The 12,905-nt window shown below is 43.6% G+C and overlaps 1 protein-coding gene across 1 annotated transcript in view; it reads right to left on the reverse strand.

Moving 5' to 3' along the window:
• The window catches only part of LOC311130196 (E3 ubiquitin-protein ligase RNF220-like), a gene marked incomplete at both ends in the record, with an annotated part of 46,312 nt that extends 37,115 nt beyond the window's left edge, over positions 1-9,197 (reverse strand). Inside the window, one exon of the mRNA XM_084162893.1 lies at positions 8,582-9,197. Coding sequence (XP_084019019.1) covers positions 8,582-9,197 — 616 coding nt within the window. The remainder of the gene's footprint in view (positions 1-8,581) is intronic.
• Between the last annotated feature and the right edge of the window lie 3,708 nt (positions 9,198-12,905).

Below are 12,905 nucleotides of genomic sequence, written 5' to 3' on the forward strand. Positions count from 1 at the left end.
GCCTTGGCGTGACCCTGGACAACACCCTGTCGTTCTCCGCTAACATCAAGGTGGTGACCCGATCCTGTAGGTTCATGCTCTACAACATTCGGAGAGTACGACCCTGCCTTTCACAGGAAGCGGCACAGGTCCTAATCCAGGCACTTGTCATCTCCCGTCTGGATTACTGCAACTTGCTGTTGGCTGGGCTCCCTGCCTGTGCCATTAAACCCCTACAACTCATCCAGTATGCCGCAGCCCGTCTGGTGTTCAACCTTCCCAAGTTCTCTCACGTCACCCCGCTCCTCCGCACACTCCACTGGCTTCCAGTTGAAGCTCGCATCTGCTACAAGACCATGGTGCTTGCCTACGGAGCTGTGAGGGGAATGGCACCTCCGTACCTTCAGGCTCTGATCAGTCCCTACACCCAAACGAGGGCATTGCGTTCATCCACCTCTGGCCTGCTGGCCCCCCTACCTCTGCGGAAGCACAGTTCCCGCTCAGCTCAGTCAAAACTGTTCGCTGCTCTGGCACCCCAATGGTGGAACAAGCTCCCTCACGACGCCAGGACAGCGGAGTCACTCACCACCTTCCGGAGACACTTGAAACCCCACCTCTTTAAGGAATACCTGGGATAGGATAAAGTAATCCTTCTACCCCCCCCCTTAACCCACCCCCCAATTTTTTTTTACAAAAATAAAATACATTTGTAAAGTGGTTATCCCACTGGCTATAAGGTGAATGCACCAATTTGTAAGTCGCTCTGGATAAGAGCGTCTGCTAAATGACGTAAATGTAAATGTAAATGTCATAGTTGTGATGTCGTCACTATTATTCTACAATGTAGAAAATAGTACAAATAAAGAAAAACCCTTGAATGAGTAGGTGTGTCCAAACATTTGACTGGTACTGTATATGTTTTTGTTGCTGTTGTTGCCTGTTTTGCATGTTATTTTGGCATTTATACGTGTCACATATCAGTTTGCAAACAATGTAAAAAAATATATATATTTAGTTAATAAAGCTGCATACAAATATGGTCTCCTTTTTGCTTTCTTGAGTAAGGCAGCTCCAAAATGCAGGTGTTTCAGCCTAGCTCAGTGCTTTCTGTGGTGGTGGGGCAGCCAATGGAAAATACGGAGTGTAGGGGTTAGTATTGTTCTCTAGTTGCGCCGTGATTGGCTCAGTGTTCGGTCACTCATGGGGATACTACGTCAGCGCAAAATCTACGGGGAGAGCTCGAAAATCTAGCCCCTTGGGTGCCATCATTGAGTTACATTTGAAGTGTCTATCCAAGAAGGCTCAAGGTCATTGGCCACAGATAAAATGACGTAAAATGATGTTATATCTACCGTAACTTTGATTGGACTGACCATGTCATGTCATACTTTCAAAAACTTAGCTAGCAAGCTAGACAAGCAGTCATCATCATGAATCAAGTCGACAATCTACTGGCAAATCCTTTTCAATCCTTGTCATATGAAGATAAATTATAGATAAAACGTATTGGTGCTCATCGGCCATTGGACAAAAACATTACACAACAAGTTGGAAATTGCAAATTCAACAATGAGTAGTTTGGAAGGAATCGGTGGCTAACTGCAAGCGTTGCAAAGCAATCACTTGCCTGCTATTCAGTGGAGTGGGTGTGTGGTCCAAGTCTGGGTTTAAGGGTCTCTTTTCCAAGCTTAAAATTATAAACATTCACATGCAACACCATGGGCCAGAAAAGGTTGAATACATTGGACATGCTGTTAATTCCAGCTTGACTTCTGCCACATTCAAAACAACTGTAAACTCGTAACTGGGAAATCTCAGACTACGTTTTGAACGGTCATCCAACTCGGAATTCCAAGTTCGGAACTCGGGCCTCTTTCTATAGCTCTGACCTGAAGATCACTGACGTTATGATTCAACCATGTTTTTTTTCCAAGCTCCCAGTTGTGTTGAAAGCACAATAAATCCAGAGAATGCCAGACTTTGATGACAAAGTTTGATGACAAAATTTGCCCACAAGAAGGACCACCGCACCACCTTCCTGTTCAAGTGAGCACAGCACAAGGTGAGTCTCAAAAAATGTTGTATGCTGCTGCATAAATGATGTAATATGCCAGGGAGATATGTATCCTGTAGCTAAGAAAGTAATACTAAGTGTATGTTGTGTAGTAATCTGTAAGTAGCCCATGTGCCTCACCCTAATAATTTGGTCCCTTTCCCCCTCATAACTTAGCCTACTGTTCTGATTTGGTGGTGCACATGTAGCCTATACATGATAAATGTTTAGATAAATGTAAGCATCGAATATTGTAAGAGCTTTCATTGTCTGCTTTTATGCCCCCTTTATTTATCCTACGGTTCTGACTTGGTGTACAGGGAGAATACTGTAAGAATGGCCCATGTTCTAAATTCTGTCGCTGTACATTTCAAAAGTGCTTAACAAACAGTTATATTGACTATGTCCGTAGAAATTACGGATTGCATTTAAATTTTAGTCATTTAGCAGACGCTCTTATCCAGAGCGACTTACAGTTAGTGAGTGCATTCATTATTTTTTATACTGGCCACCCGTGGGAATCGAACCCACAACCCTGGCGTTGCAAACGCCATGCTCTACCAACTGAGCTACATCCCTGCCGGCCATTCCCTCCCCTACCCTGGACGACGCTGGGCCAATTGTGCGCCGCCCAATGGGTCTCCCGGTCACGGCCAGCTACGACAGAGCCTGGATTCGAACCATGATCTCTAGTGGCACAGCTAGCACTGCATTGCAGTGCCTTAGACCACTGCGCCACTCGGGAGGTGGCCTCTTATCCGCTCGTCGTCCCCTTATGTCGTAGTTTGTACATCTCAATTGTCAGTAGAAACCACATTTGTTTAATCAAGTCAACCATATCAGCTATGTTTTTTTTAAAGGCAGTAAATGAGGCTGAATGAACTGTTTCACTGTCAGACAACGCTCCGCTGATTGCCAGGTGTAGAAGTGGAAAGGTTGCCATGGTGCTGAAAATAAATCTCTGCTGTTGGGACAGCTTTATGTAGGCCCTAACAGTTTGTGGGCACCGTTTGTCACCATTATAGTGCAATTAATGTATTGTTTAGTGTTGTGTTGTGTAGTGTAGTGGCTTTGCTGGCATGCATCTATAAAAAAAATGGGGAATTTGCCCCACCAAGATTTACATGCTAAAATCGCCACTGGTGCTGTTGATAGATAACTTCCACCACTTCCACAAACTGCCTCTCCTGTCCAGACAAGATTAAAAAAAATGAATAACAGTGGTCCCCCCTCCCCTGCTAAAATGAAAGCTCCTCCACTTAAGTGTACATTAGAAGAACCAACTACTGCCACAACAGGAGGGCAACAGTCAAACATAGTCAAACACGGCCCTCGAACATCAAACACAGTCGCCATTACATTCAAATGTGTCTGAAATCAGCCCACACGGTCAACACAGAGCAGCAGTGAAGCACCCGCCTCAGACATTCTCTTCATCTATGGTAACACAGCTGTCAAATGGATCGTACCATTAGAACCTTTTGATTTGGGGATTTTTGGATGGGTTATTCTATCTCTTTCTTATCTTAACCCCCCTCGCTCTATTGCTAATGCTATCTTCTGTGTGTGGCAAGGAGAGGGAAGATCACTGTAGCAGATGTACAGTACAACCACAAACTCAAACCGTGACTCAGGAACTCAGCAGCTTGACGGAATCTCGGATTAACGCTTCCTGCTCCCAGTGTCTTGAATTGGACACAAGCCTTCCTTATCAGGATGGGTGGTGGAATCTGCTGTTGAGGGAATGAGGGAATTCCATGGGATAACTGGAATAACTGGATAGAGAGCTGCTAAATCCTCAACTGATGGGGAAGCGAGGCCCAGGGAAGTTAACAGAATGGGAGAGGGCAAACATTTGAGCGTTGCACTCCAGGGCTGGGTTCACCAGATGTGTTAAGCGTTTAAGAGTCCTTTACGGTATGTTATACACGCCTGTGACAGGGTTTAAGGTAACACCAACCTGCCTGTACAGAATCAATATCCTATAGATTAATCGTAGGCTACGTCCTAAATGACACCCTATTCCCATAGGACTCCCAAAGTAATGCACTTTGTAGAGAATAAGGCATTTGGGACACATATTTAGACTTGGCACAGGGATTACACATGTGATGCTTTATGGGTTTCCAGTTTCCATGTGTCTGCCGCGTGTGTGTGTGTGCGCGTGTGCGCGTGTGTGTGTGCATGCGTGCGCACTTGTCTATCGCCTATGTGTGTGTGTGTGTGTATGTGTGCATGCGTGGATGCGTGCGTGCACACTTGTCTATCACCTGTGTGTGTGTGTGTGTGTGTGTGTGTGAGTGTGTTTGTGCTGTGTGTGTTTGTACGATGTGTGTGTGGTGAGGGTACAAGGTAGACTGCCTCTTATCAAAGCTGTGGGTCCTCATTCAATAACTGGGAGGGCATCTGGGAGGCATGTTTTCAGTGCAGCTGTCCAGTTGAGGGTGTATTGAGTGAAGCCTCCTATAAGACACAGTTTACATCTAACTGACAACCCAGAGGAGGAGATCAATAGGAACCACTCGATGCTTATGCATACACATCTATCTGCTCTGCTCTTTATTCCCAAGATGTAGTCTCTCACACACACGCACCCATAGACGCACACACACACACACGCTCAGACAAACAGACACACACACACACAAACAAATACACACACACACACCTGCTCCTTTGTCTGATGGCATCCCTTTTCTACCAACTTCTTTTCTCACATGCTTACATTTACTATTCATATAACTAGACGCACCAGCTGTGTCTAGTTATCAGAACTCTCCCTTACAGTAACTGAACCTCACCACCATACTGTGTGATAACGACACAGGGAATCAAGCCAAGATCAACACTGTCTGTCTGGGTCTTGAACGCTGTGGTAGGACATGGTGTTTTGTCATTCTCATCCTCTGTTCCCACTTCTGTTCTTGTATCCCTTTAGTTACAGCTCAAGTTTGTAACATCTCCCTGAGGAAAATAAGCATGATTCGCCTCGCTGGAGACATCTGCCCTTTGAAAGAGAGAGGCTGTTTGAACAGCTGTCACATCCCACTGCTCGTCTGAACATCGTCAGATGAAACAGAGAACGTCTGGGGCCGAATGTAACTCAGCTTCTGATCTAGGATCAGGTCTCCCCCCCCCGTCCCGTCCCCCTGTCCCCCCCGTCCCCGTCCCCCGTCCATGTAGTCAGCTAAAACCGGATCCTAAATCAGCACTGCTACTCTGAGACGTTTGACACATATGGCCCCTAGGGTAAAGTTCTGGTTTGGATACTAGAGGAGACATCAACAAGCAACACAATGATACAGAAGACAACAGACAAACCCAGTCAGGATTGGCACATCAAGCCTGTCTGGCCAAAGCAGGTAGAACTGTTTTAAACTGATACACTCACACAAAATATCCCAATTCACAGTGAGATGCTGTAGATAGACATCCACTGGAGAGTGTATGAGAATGAATTAATCTCTAAGCGCATAGAAGCTGATAGAACAGAGAGAGATACCTATATATAATGAATGTCTGTGAACAAATGTGGTGTTTTTTTTTGTGTTTTCTGTGTTCATTGTGATGTATGGGTCATGCATGTCCATATGTAGGCTACATTATGTACAGGTATTGTATTGTGTCATGTATTGTCATGTATGGCCCAGGTTTTCTACATAGCAACCAAAGAGTTCCATCCCCGAAGATTTGAAGCTTAACACTTAAGACTTTGGTCCTGAAGTGGCTGTCTGTTAGTCAGTCAAGAGGAACCAAATGTCAGACTTTAGAAAAGTGCTGGGAGTTCAATTGCATTAAAGCCCTTAGTTTGCCTGAGCTTCGATATAATTGGATAAAGCAGGAAAAGCTGCTTCCAACACTCAGAATTCATTTTCCCAAAACTGATTTGAGTTGCATAGTACCCACTTTGGGTTGTGGCACCCTATTCTGCCCCTGTCCATCCCTGTACATTAATCAAATGATCCTCTATGTTTGGAGGTAATATAAGCTAGGTTTGTCATGATACCAGTATCGCGATACTAGGAAGTAAGGAAGAAAAGGAAACCGAACATGAAGTGGACTTAATTGCTTGCGAAAAACAGTCCTAATGTTGGAAAAATCTGCCTTATGTTGTCACCAATGTTCCCTCTAAGCTGCGCATGGGTGCGCAACTCCCCTGGGACTGCCGCACAGAAGAAATATCTGCCCGTGCCGAGAAGCACGAGATTGAACTCCACTCAACTTTCTAGTTTTCCCCTATAGTTAACACTATCAAAGTTTCCCTTTACTGTGCGAATTGTGATCGAATCAACGCAATATTAGCCACTTTCAATGCAACATACCGAAAACAAAACAAACTATACAAGACATTTTCTTGTAGGCAGAACGCATTGGAGTAGGATTCTATTGCATTGACAGGCATGACTCAGGCCCATACTCTACACAGACCTGTGAGCCATAACCACTGAGAGCTGCAGTATCCCTATATGCAAATAGACCATTGCCATATATGGATCTGTGCAATTCACTTTGAACTGGACTGTGTTTACAGCATGAGTGGTCGTGAGTAGATGCGCTTGTTTTGAGATCAAAGCAAGAGCTGCATGTAGCCAGGTGTGTACACTTGTTCATGTTCTTTGCTAGTAAGTGAGTTATTAGCCCAGTTATGGCTAATTTCTAGTCAGCAATGTGGGAGTGGTTGCTTCCTACAAGAGCACAAAACATGTGCATTTCTAGCTATCTTTGAAAAACAAGTCAGGTAAAGAGTTTTTTTTCTGTCTTAACAGGCAGTGTTGTATTTAGAGACAGGCTTGAATAAGCTAAGTAGCCAATAGGCAGAGGGTAGCATAATTTGTCTGATTCTCTGTAATAATGGTGTGAGAATAATAATACATTTAATTTTGTAAAGTGGTTTCTTGCATCAAACAACACAACATTTTCAGTCACCTTCTTGTCTGAAAAACAAGTGGATAAACAGGTTAAAGTCAATCCCTGCATGTTTTTTTGGAATGTAGGACTACATTGAACACCACACATTGGCTGCTACTGTAGGCTGAATGATAGAACAGCTATTTCCATGTTAAAATGTAACGGGATGCATTTTCTCCATTGTTGTTTATGGTAGGCCACTCTGATAGGCCTACATTATGATCAAATAACCACAGTAGCCTACTTGGCCACTGTTAAAACTGTAACTTAAAGCGGGTACAGAATCAGTGTTCACAGTTCACGTGCGCCAGAAGTTGCACAGAATTTTCACAACGTTCAAGTTGGAATTTGCTCAGTGCTGAAAATAATTAGAGGGAACATTGATTGTCACCCAGAGTCACATCTGTTTATTTTGCAAGCTATAGCACACAATCGTGACAACACTAATTTCTGCACACACACACACATACTCTCACACGTGCACCCAGGAGTGCAAGTGTACACACATGTACACACACACACACCCATGCATGCGCACACACACACCTGTTTGGCATCTTTCCTATCCTGTTCTTATTTGGGGCTTCATTATTGGGATTCCTGCCACTCTCTCTCCCAGGCAGCCTCCACCCTGTCCCTGTTATTCAACCAACAGCATGTTGTCAAAACCAATACGTTTTCCCAAAGTCACACACACACAAAAACTTTTCTCAAGACAACTCATCCAAGCGCAAGGCCTTGATGTGTGGGATGAAACATTTCTTTAAGGGGATACGGGGGGATATCACCCCTCTTCCCCCATCTCTCTCTCTCTCTCGTTCTCTCTCTCTCCTCACTCATTGTCATTATTTTCAACATGGCCCTCCTCTGATCTACCAAGGATTGTGGGTCCTCTCTCTCCGGGGGAATTCTTTGTCAGGCGCCACCTTGACGGCCGTGAGTGGGTTTGATTTCCCATCATGCTTTGTGGTGGCGTGTCTACCTTCCTTCCCGCTCTTTGGAGGTGGAGGCGAGGGGAGGCGAACGCTGTGGTGCCCCCGCACCATCGGGCAATTATCCTCTAGCATAATAAGGAGTGGCTCTCGCCCTGCCGCTCTGACAGACACCTCTCCTCCTTATTTGTCAACAAATCAGGCCATATTGAGCTAAGGGTGTCGTTTGTGGAGCTGAGCGTCTCTCGTTCCCCTTCTCTCGCTCTCTGTCACCTCGTTATCTCTGACAGGGTGTCGCTTGCTCAAACTTCCCCTCCTTTGTCATCTTTACACACTTGTGTTTGTGTTCCACCAGAATGAAAAAACTATATTTAGTGTAGGTACTAATGTTCATTTTGTGACCAATGACCAGAAACATGGACTAGTGGCTGTTTTCAGTCAACTCATGTCAAGTCCACCAAGTCCACATACTTTGCACGACCAGGACAAAACTTGGGTTAAGATTGTCAAAGAGTAAAAAGGCCACACTCCATAAAGACACACATACATTGACAAGATGCAGGCCATAACTGTCAAATATTTCAATCTTTGAATCGATCAATTGAATTGAATATGGATTTTTAAAAGCGTGCAATGTGCACAATTCTTATATGACAACATATAAATGTTTTATGATGAGCAGTACACATGACAAGAGGGCGATACTCACAGCCTTCCTTACGGTCCTCAGAACTGGACAAGGCCTCACTGTCTGACAGCAGGCCAGACACCGCAAACAACTTCCTCCCAGAATCCTCAGCGGCTTTGAGTGACCACGGCGAACCAGAGAGAATACGCCCTCCTCCAAACTCATACTGCTTCCTTTCCGAGTCTGTGTAGCAGCCCTTGAGCCTCTTAGCAGGGGTGAAGGCTGACTGATAAACCCTGACCTCCCTCTCCTCAGGCGGGGAGGAGAAGGGTCGGAAGGCCCCTACCCCGCTGTGGTTGAGCATCCCCAAGGATGAGCAGTCCAGGTTGGGGGGGTGGAACTGGGGGTGGAGGTGGAGCAGGGAGGCAGGGAAGTCTCTGGTGGGGAAGGGGCCATGGCCGGAGACGGGCCCCTGGCGGTGGTACATGGAGGCGAATGTGTAGGAGCCGGAGGGGAAGGGGAGGTGGAGGTCCTTCTCAGAGATGGGGACCCCGAAAGGCCGTGGGGCCTGGCAGGGGATGGAGGCATCGCGGCCAGCCTCGGCTGTGGAGGCCAGCACCATCAGGGCTGGGGAGGCCAGGGGGCCGGGCAGGTAGGAGGAGCTGTCCATCTTAAAGGAGGGCCGGTGAAGGTCCATCCAATCCACGCCTCCCTTACTCCTATAGAGGGAGGAACTGGTCAGGGGGGAGGGGCTTAGTGTTGGTGCGCTTTGGAGATGATGAGGTCAATGTGGAATAATTTCACTGTGAGTCCATTTTCATAGGGCTATTTGAGGAGAGAAGAGGATTGATTAGTCAAATACAATTGTCAAGAATGAGGGGTATTTAAGAAAGAGATATGGGAGACGAAAAGAGAACAATGACTCTCACAATGAACTAATGCAAATGCTGAATATTAACTTTAAAATAAGACATGTGCACAAGGAATTTTTGGTAAATCTGGACAATTCTGTTAAGAATTACTTTGATAGTGCTGGAAAAACTGTGTTCATTATTTGTAACTGAGAATATATTTAATTAAATGAAGAATTAAACTAAAAAACACATACGAAATATAGCAGAACATATTCTAATAATTACTGTAATGTAAATAAAATCTGGAAATGATGGTGTAGTTTACAGGGTATTTGTTTATTACTCATTAATAGCCTACATCAGTCCACATATGTCTGCAATCTGTCCAATATCAATAAAATATTATGATGATTATTTCAGTAAATATGAACATGTGGCTGTCAACAATTTTCCTCTCACAAAACAGACATATTGAATACATGCTTTCTTTATTTTCTGTGATATCTCTATGTGAAACAGCAGGCATTGTAAAATGTATATTAAATGACAAGTTATTTAAATATGAATCCAACAGAAAATATTTTAATACTCATGTGATTGACACTACAACTTATCGATTGATCTTGGGATAAAAACTGTTTTCGGTGTAGCCCGCATAAAAACTTATAAAATAATCCCAATATTGGTGTCTCACAACAGATAATTCTAAAATCTAATTGTACAGATGTTCAAGGGGATTATGAAACAAATATGTTTTTGATGTTAAATTGTCTGAAATTAACTAATTTGTAGGCTAAATAATAATATATGAACAACAGTTTTCTTTAATTGAAAACGATCTATAGTTATGAAGGAGAGAGTTTTGTTATTGGTAATCTACACTTTTATTGAACAGTAGCTAGGTTTCCATCCAATTGGCGACAGATTTTCATGCGAATATTCTAAAATCCGCATAAAAACAATATGCCCATTTTCCCACCAGAGATCTGTTTCCATCTAATTGACTTGTTACAGATAAAAGGCTGTGCGTGATGACATAGTGCACATAAAAATACATTTTGCGGTTAAATTCCCATATACAGAATAAAAAATACAAGTGAAATGGGTTTCCATCTAATTTTCAACTCTACTGATGGTTTTCTCACCCAAAAAATGTGCGTTATATAGCGAGTGTGCCTACTCGGGTACTGGCATGTGCGCTCTAGCAAACAGCGCGCAGATACCGCTTTTGGCTAGAGCGCACGTATACCCTACATCAGGGTTCTTCAATTCCGGTCCTGGAGGGCCGAAACACTTCTGTTTTTTATTTCTACCTGGTAGTTAATTGCACTCACCTGGTGTCCCAGGTCTGAATTAGCCCCTGATTAGAAGGAGAGGATGAAAAACAGAGGTGTTTCGGTCCTCCAGGACCGGAATTGAAGAACCCTGCCCTACATCCCTCAAATTCAACTCTGGACCTCGAAGCCAGTGCCACTGCGTTTTTTCATTGTACCCCTCTAATCAGGGACTGATTTAGACCTGGGTGCAATTCATTATCAGGTAGAACAGAAAACCAGAAGGCTCTGGACCTCGTAGGGTAAGAGTTGAATACCAATGGCCTACATTATGAGATTATTATGGACAAAAGAGCAAGATTAATTGTATTTGTCAAACGGCAGCCAAGCATCGATTATCATGTCACCAGAATAAGACCCTCCATATTTGGAAAAGAGCATCAAGCTCATCATCTTGCACTTTCACCACCCTGCGAAGTTCATCATAAGTTCAGCATAATAAACTGTATGCTTTCACGACGAGTTGTAGTGAGGACCACACAAAATGTCATCGCATGACTCCAAGTTTTTATTCGAAACCTGGTTTATGATAGACTCACATTTTTACTGTATGAATGTGCAAAATTCAAAACTTTTGTTAAACAAAAAGCTATAAAATCACATGAAAGAGCCCGCGTGTCAACTGCATTCATGGCTCGCGCACCCGGTGAATTTTGAATCATTAGCATACTCATTCCAACATGGGAGTGTCATAACATCCCTCAGACCCCCGTCAAGAGATGATTTCATTTTCGTTTATTTTATGTATTATATATTTTTTAGACTTAACACGTCAGGGTAAATTGGAAATATTTCAAGCAAAAAACCTCTCTTCAGGCACCACCAGCCGTTCCACGTATTTGATATGTTCAGAGCTAGCTCACCTGATTCAACTTCTCAACTAAACAGCAGGGCTCCAACAAAATTGTGAAACGTCTCCGGGTACGAGAGGAGAGGTTTGAGAACCACGCAAGATGTTGGACAACTGAATGACCAACAAACATCTTGAAAAGTAGGCTATTCAAATGAAATTCAAACCCTAATTTGCGAATTTTTGCGTGAAACCGGACAATTGGAGCAAATATCTGATATTGTCAAACATTTAGCCAGATACGCCCTAATGATAAATAATAATAATAATTAATAGGATATTGCATGAAGGTCTGACAAGAAGCCAACAACATGTAATTTAACCCATCAGCCCTACAATAACAATTTTACAGTTCAAAAGGAAAAGTTGCCTATAGCCTACTTACCGAGTTAAACGCTGTCTTGGACTTTTGTTAGCCCCACAACGAACACTTTCTCTAGTTAGGATGTCAGAGATGGTCGACACTTTATTCCGTCCGAGCAAAAGAGAAACACGCAAAGGTCGAGATTATTTCCAAGTATTTTGCAGTAAAATATAAGCTTGGTTACAGTATTTGTCACATGGACAGACCAGTTAGAATTGTAAGATAAGAAGTGGCACAACGTGAGGATGAAGCGAAGCTGGGTCCGGCTCACAGGGCTGCGGCTGTTGCTGCTCAGAGGCTTTCCGCGCTTCGAGTGACGATTCCCTCTTCCTCTACCACCTCTAGCCTATCTCTCTCCTCCGAAGGTCTGCGAGCCGCCTTCAGAATGTTCAATGTTTCCCTTAGTAGGCTACTAGCCTTTATCCTCCACATGCAATTGGAAAATGTACTGAAATGTGATTAAACCGTTATCAAACTGTTTTTAAAATAATTCAGCTTTCTGGCAGAGGCAACAAATAAGTCACATGCAATGCCATTCAAATCCTTAGAACAAGATGCTTTAGTCCTGATTGTAAATGTGCGGTCTATTTTAGATCCAAAACACACATACATGTTCAGGTACAGATATTGTCTCACTTCATGAATAGTTAGTTGCAGGACAGGACCCTGTATCACCTTTTAGATTTTACATTTGGCATTTTTTCCCTTTGATTCTCAACATGTACCTAAAGGACACATTTTGTAATGACAGTATAACGAACTACTAGGCTACTGAAGTGTAACCGTGACAGTATAGGCTGGGGACTGATGAAAGGCATTAACCTTGAAAATTACGAACACTGGACAGTTCTAGGTCCAGGCTTACTAAGATGCATACAAGGTCTGTCTCATGTGTGAAGGAAACATTTTTGAAGATTCTACAAAACTGTGAAGGGGAGAGGATAGAGTTGTCTCCTTTTGTCTATTCAGTACAGGCCTGCTTAGTTTGATTGCCATGTCCTGT

This window comes from Coregonus lavaretus (assembly GCF_964263955.1).
Source record: "Coregonus lavaretus genome assembly, chromosome: 6".
Taxonomy (NCBI): domain Eukaryota; kingdom Metazoa; phylum Chordata; class Actinopteri; order Salmoniformes; family Salmonidae; genus Coregonus; species Coregonus lavaretus.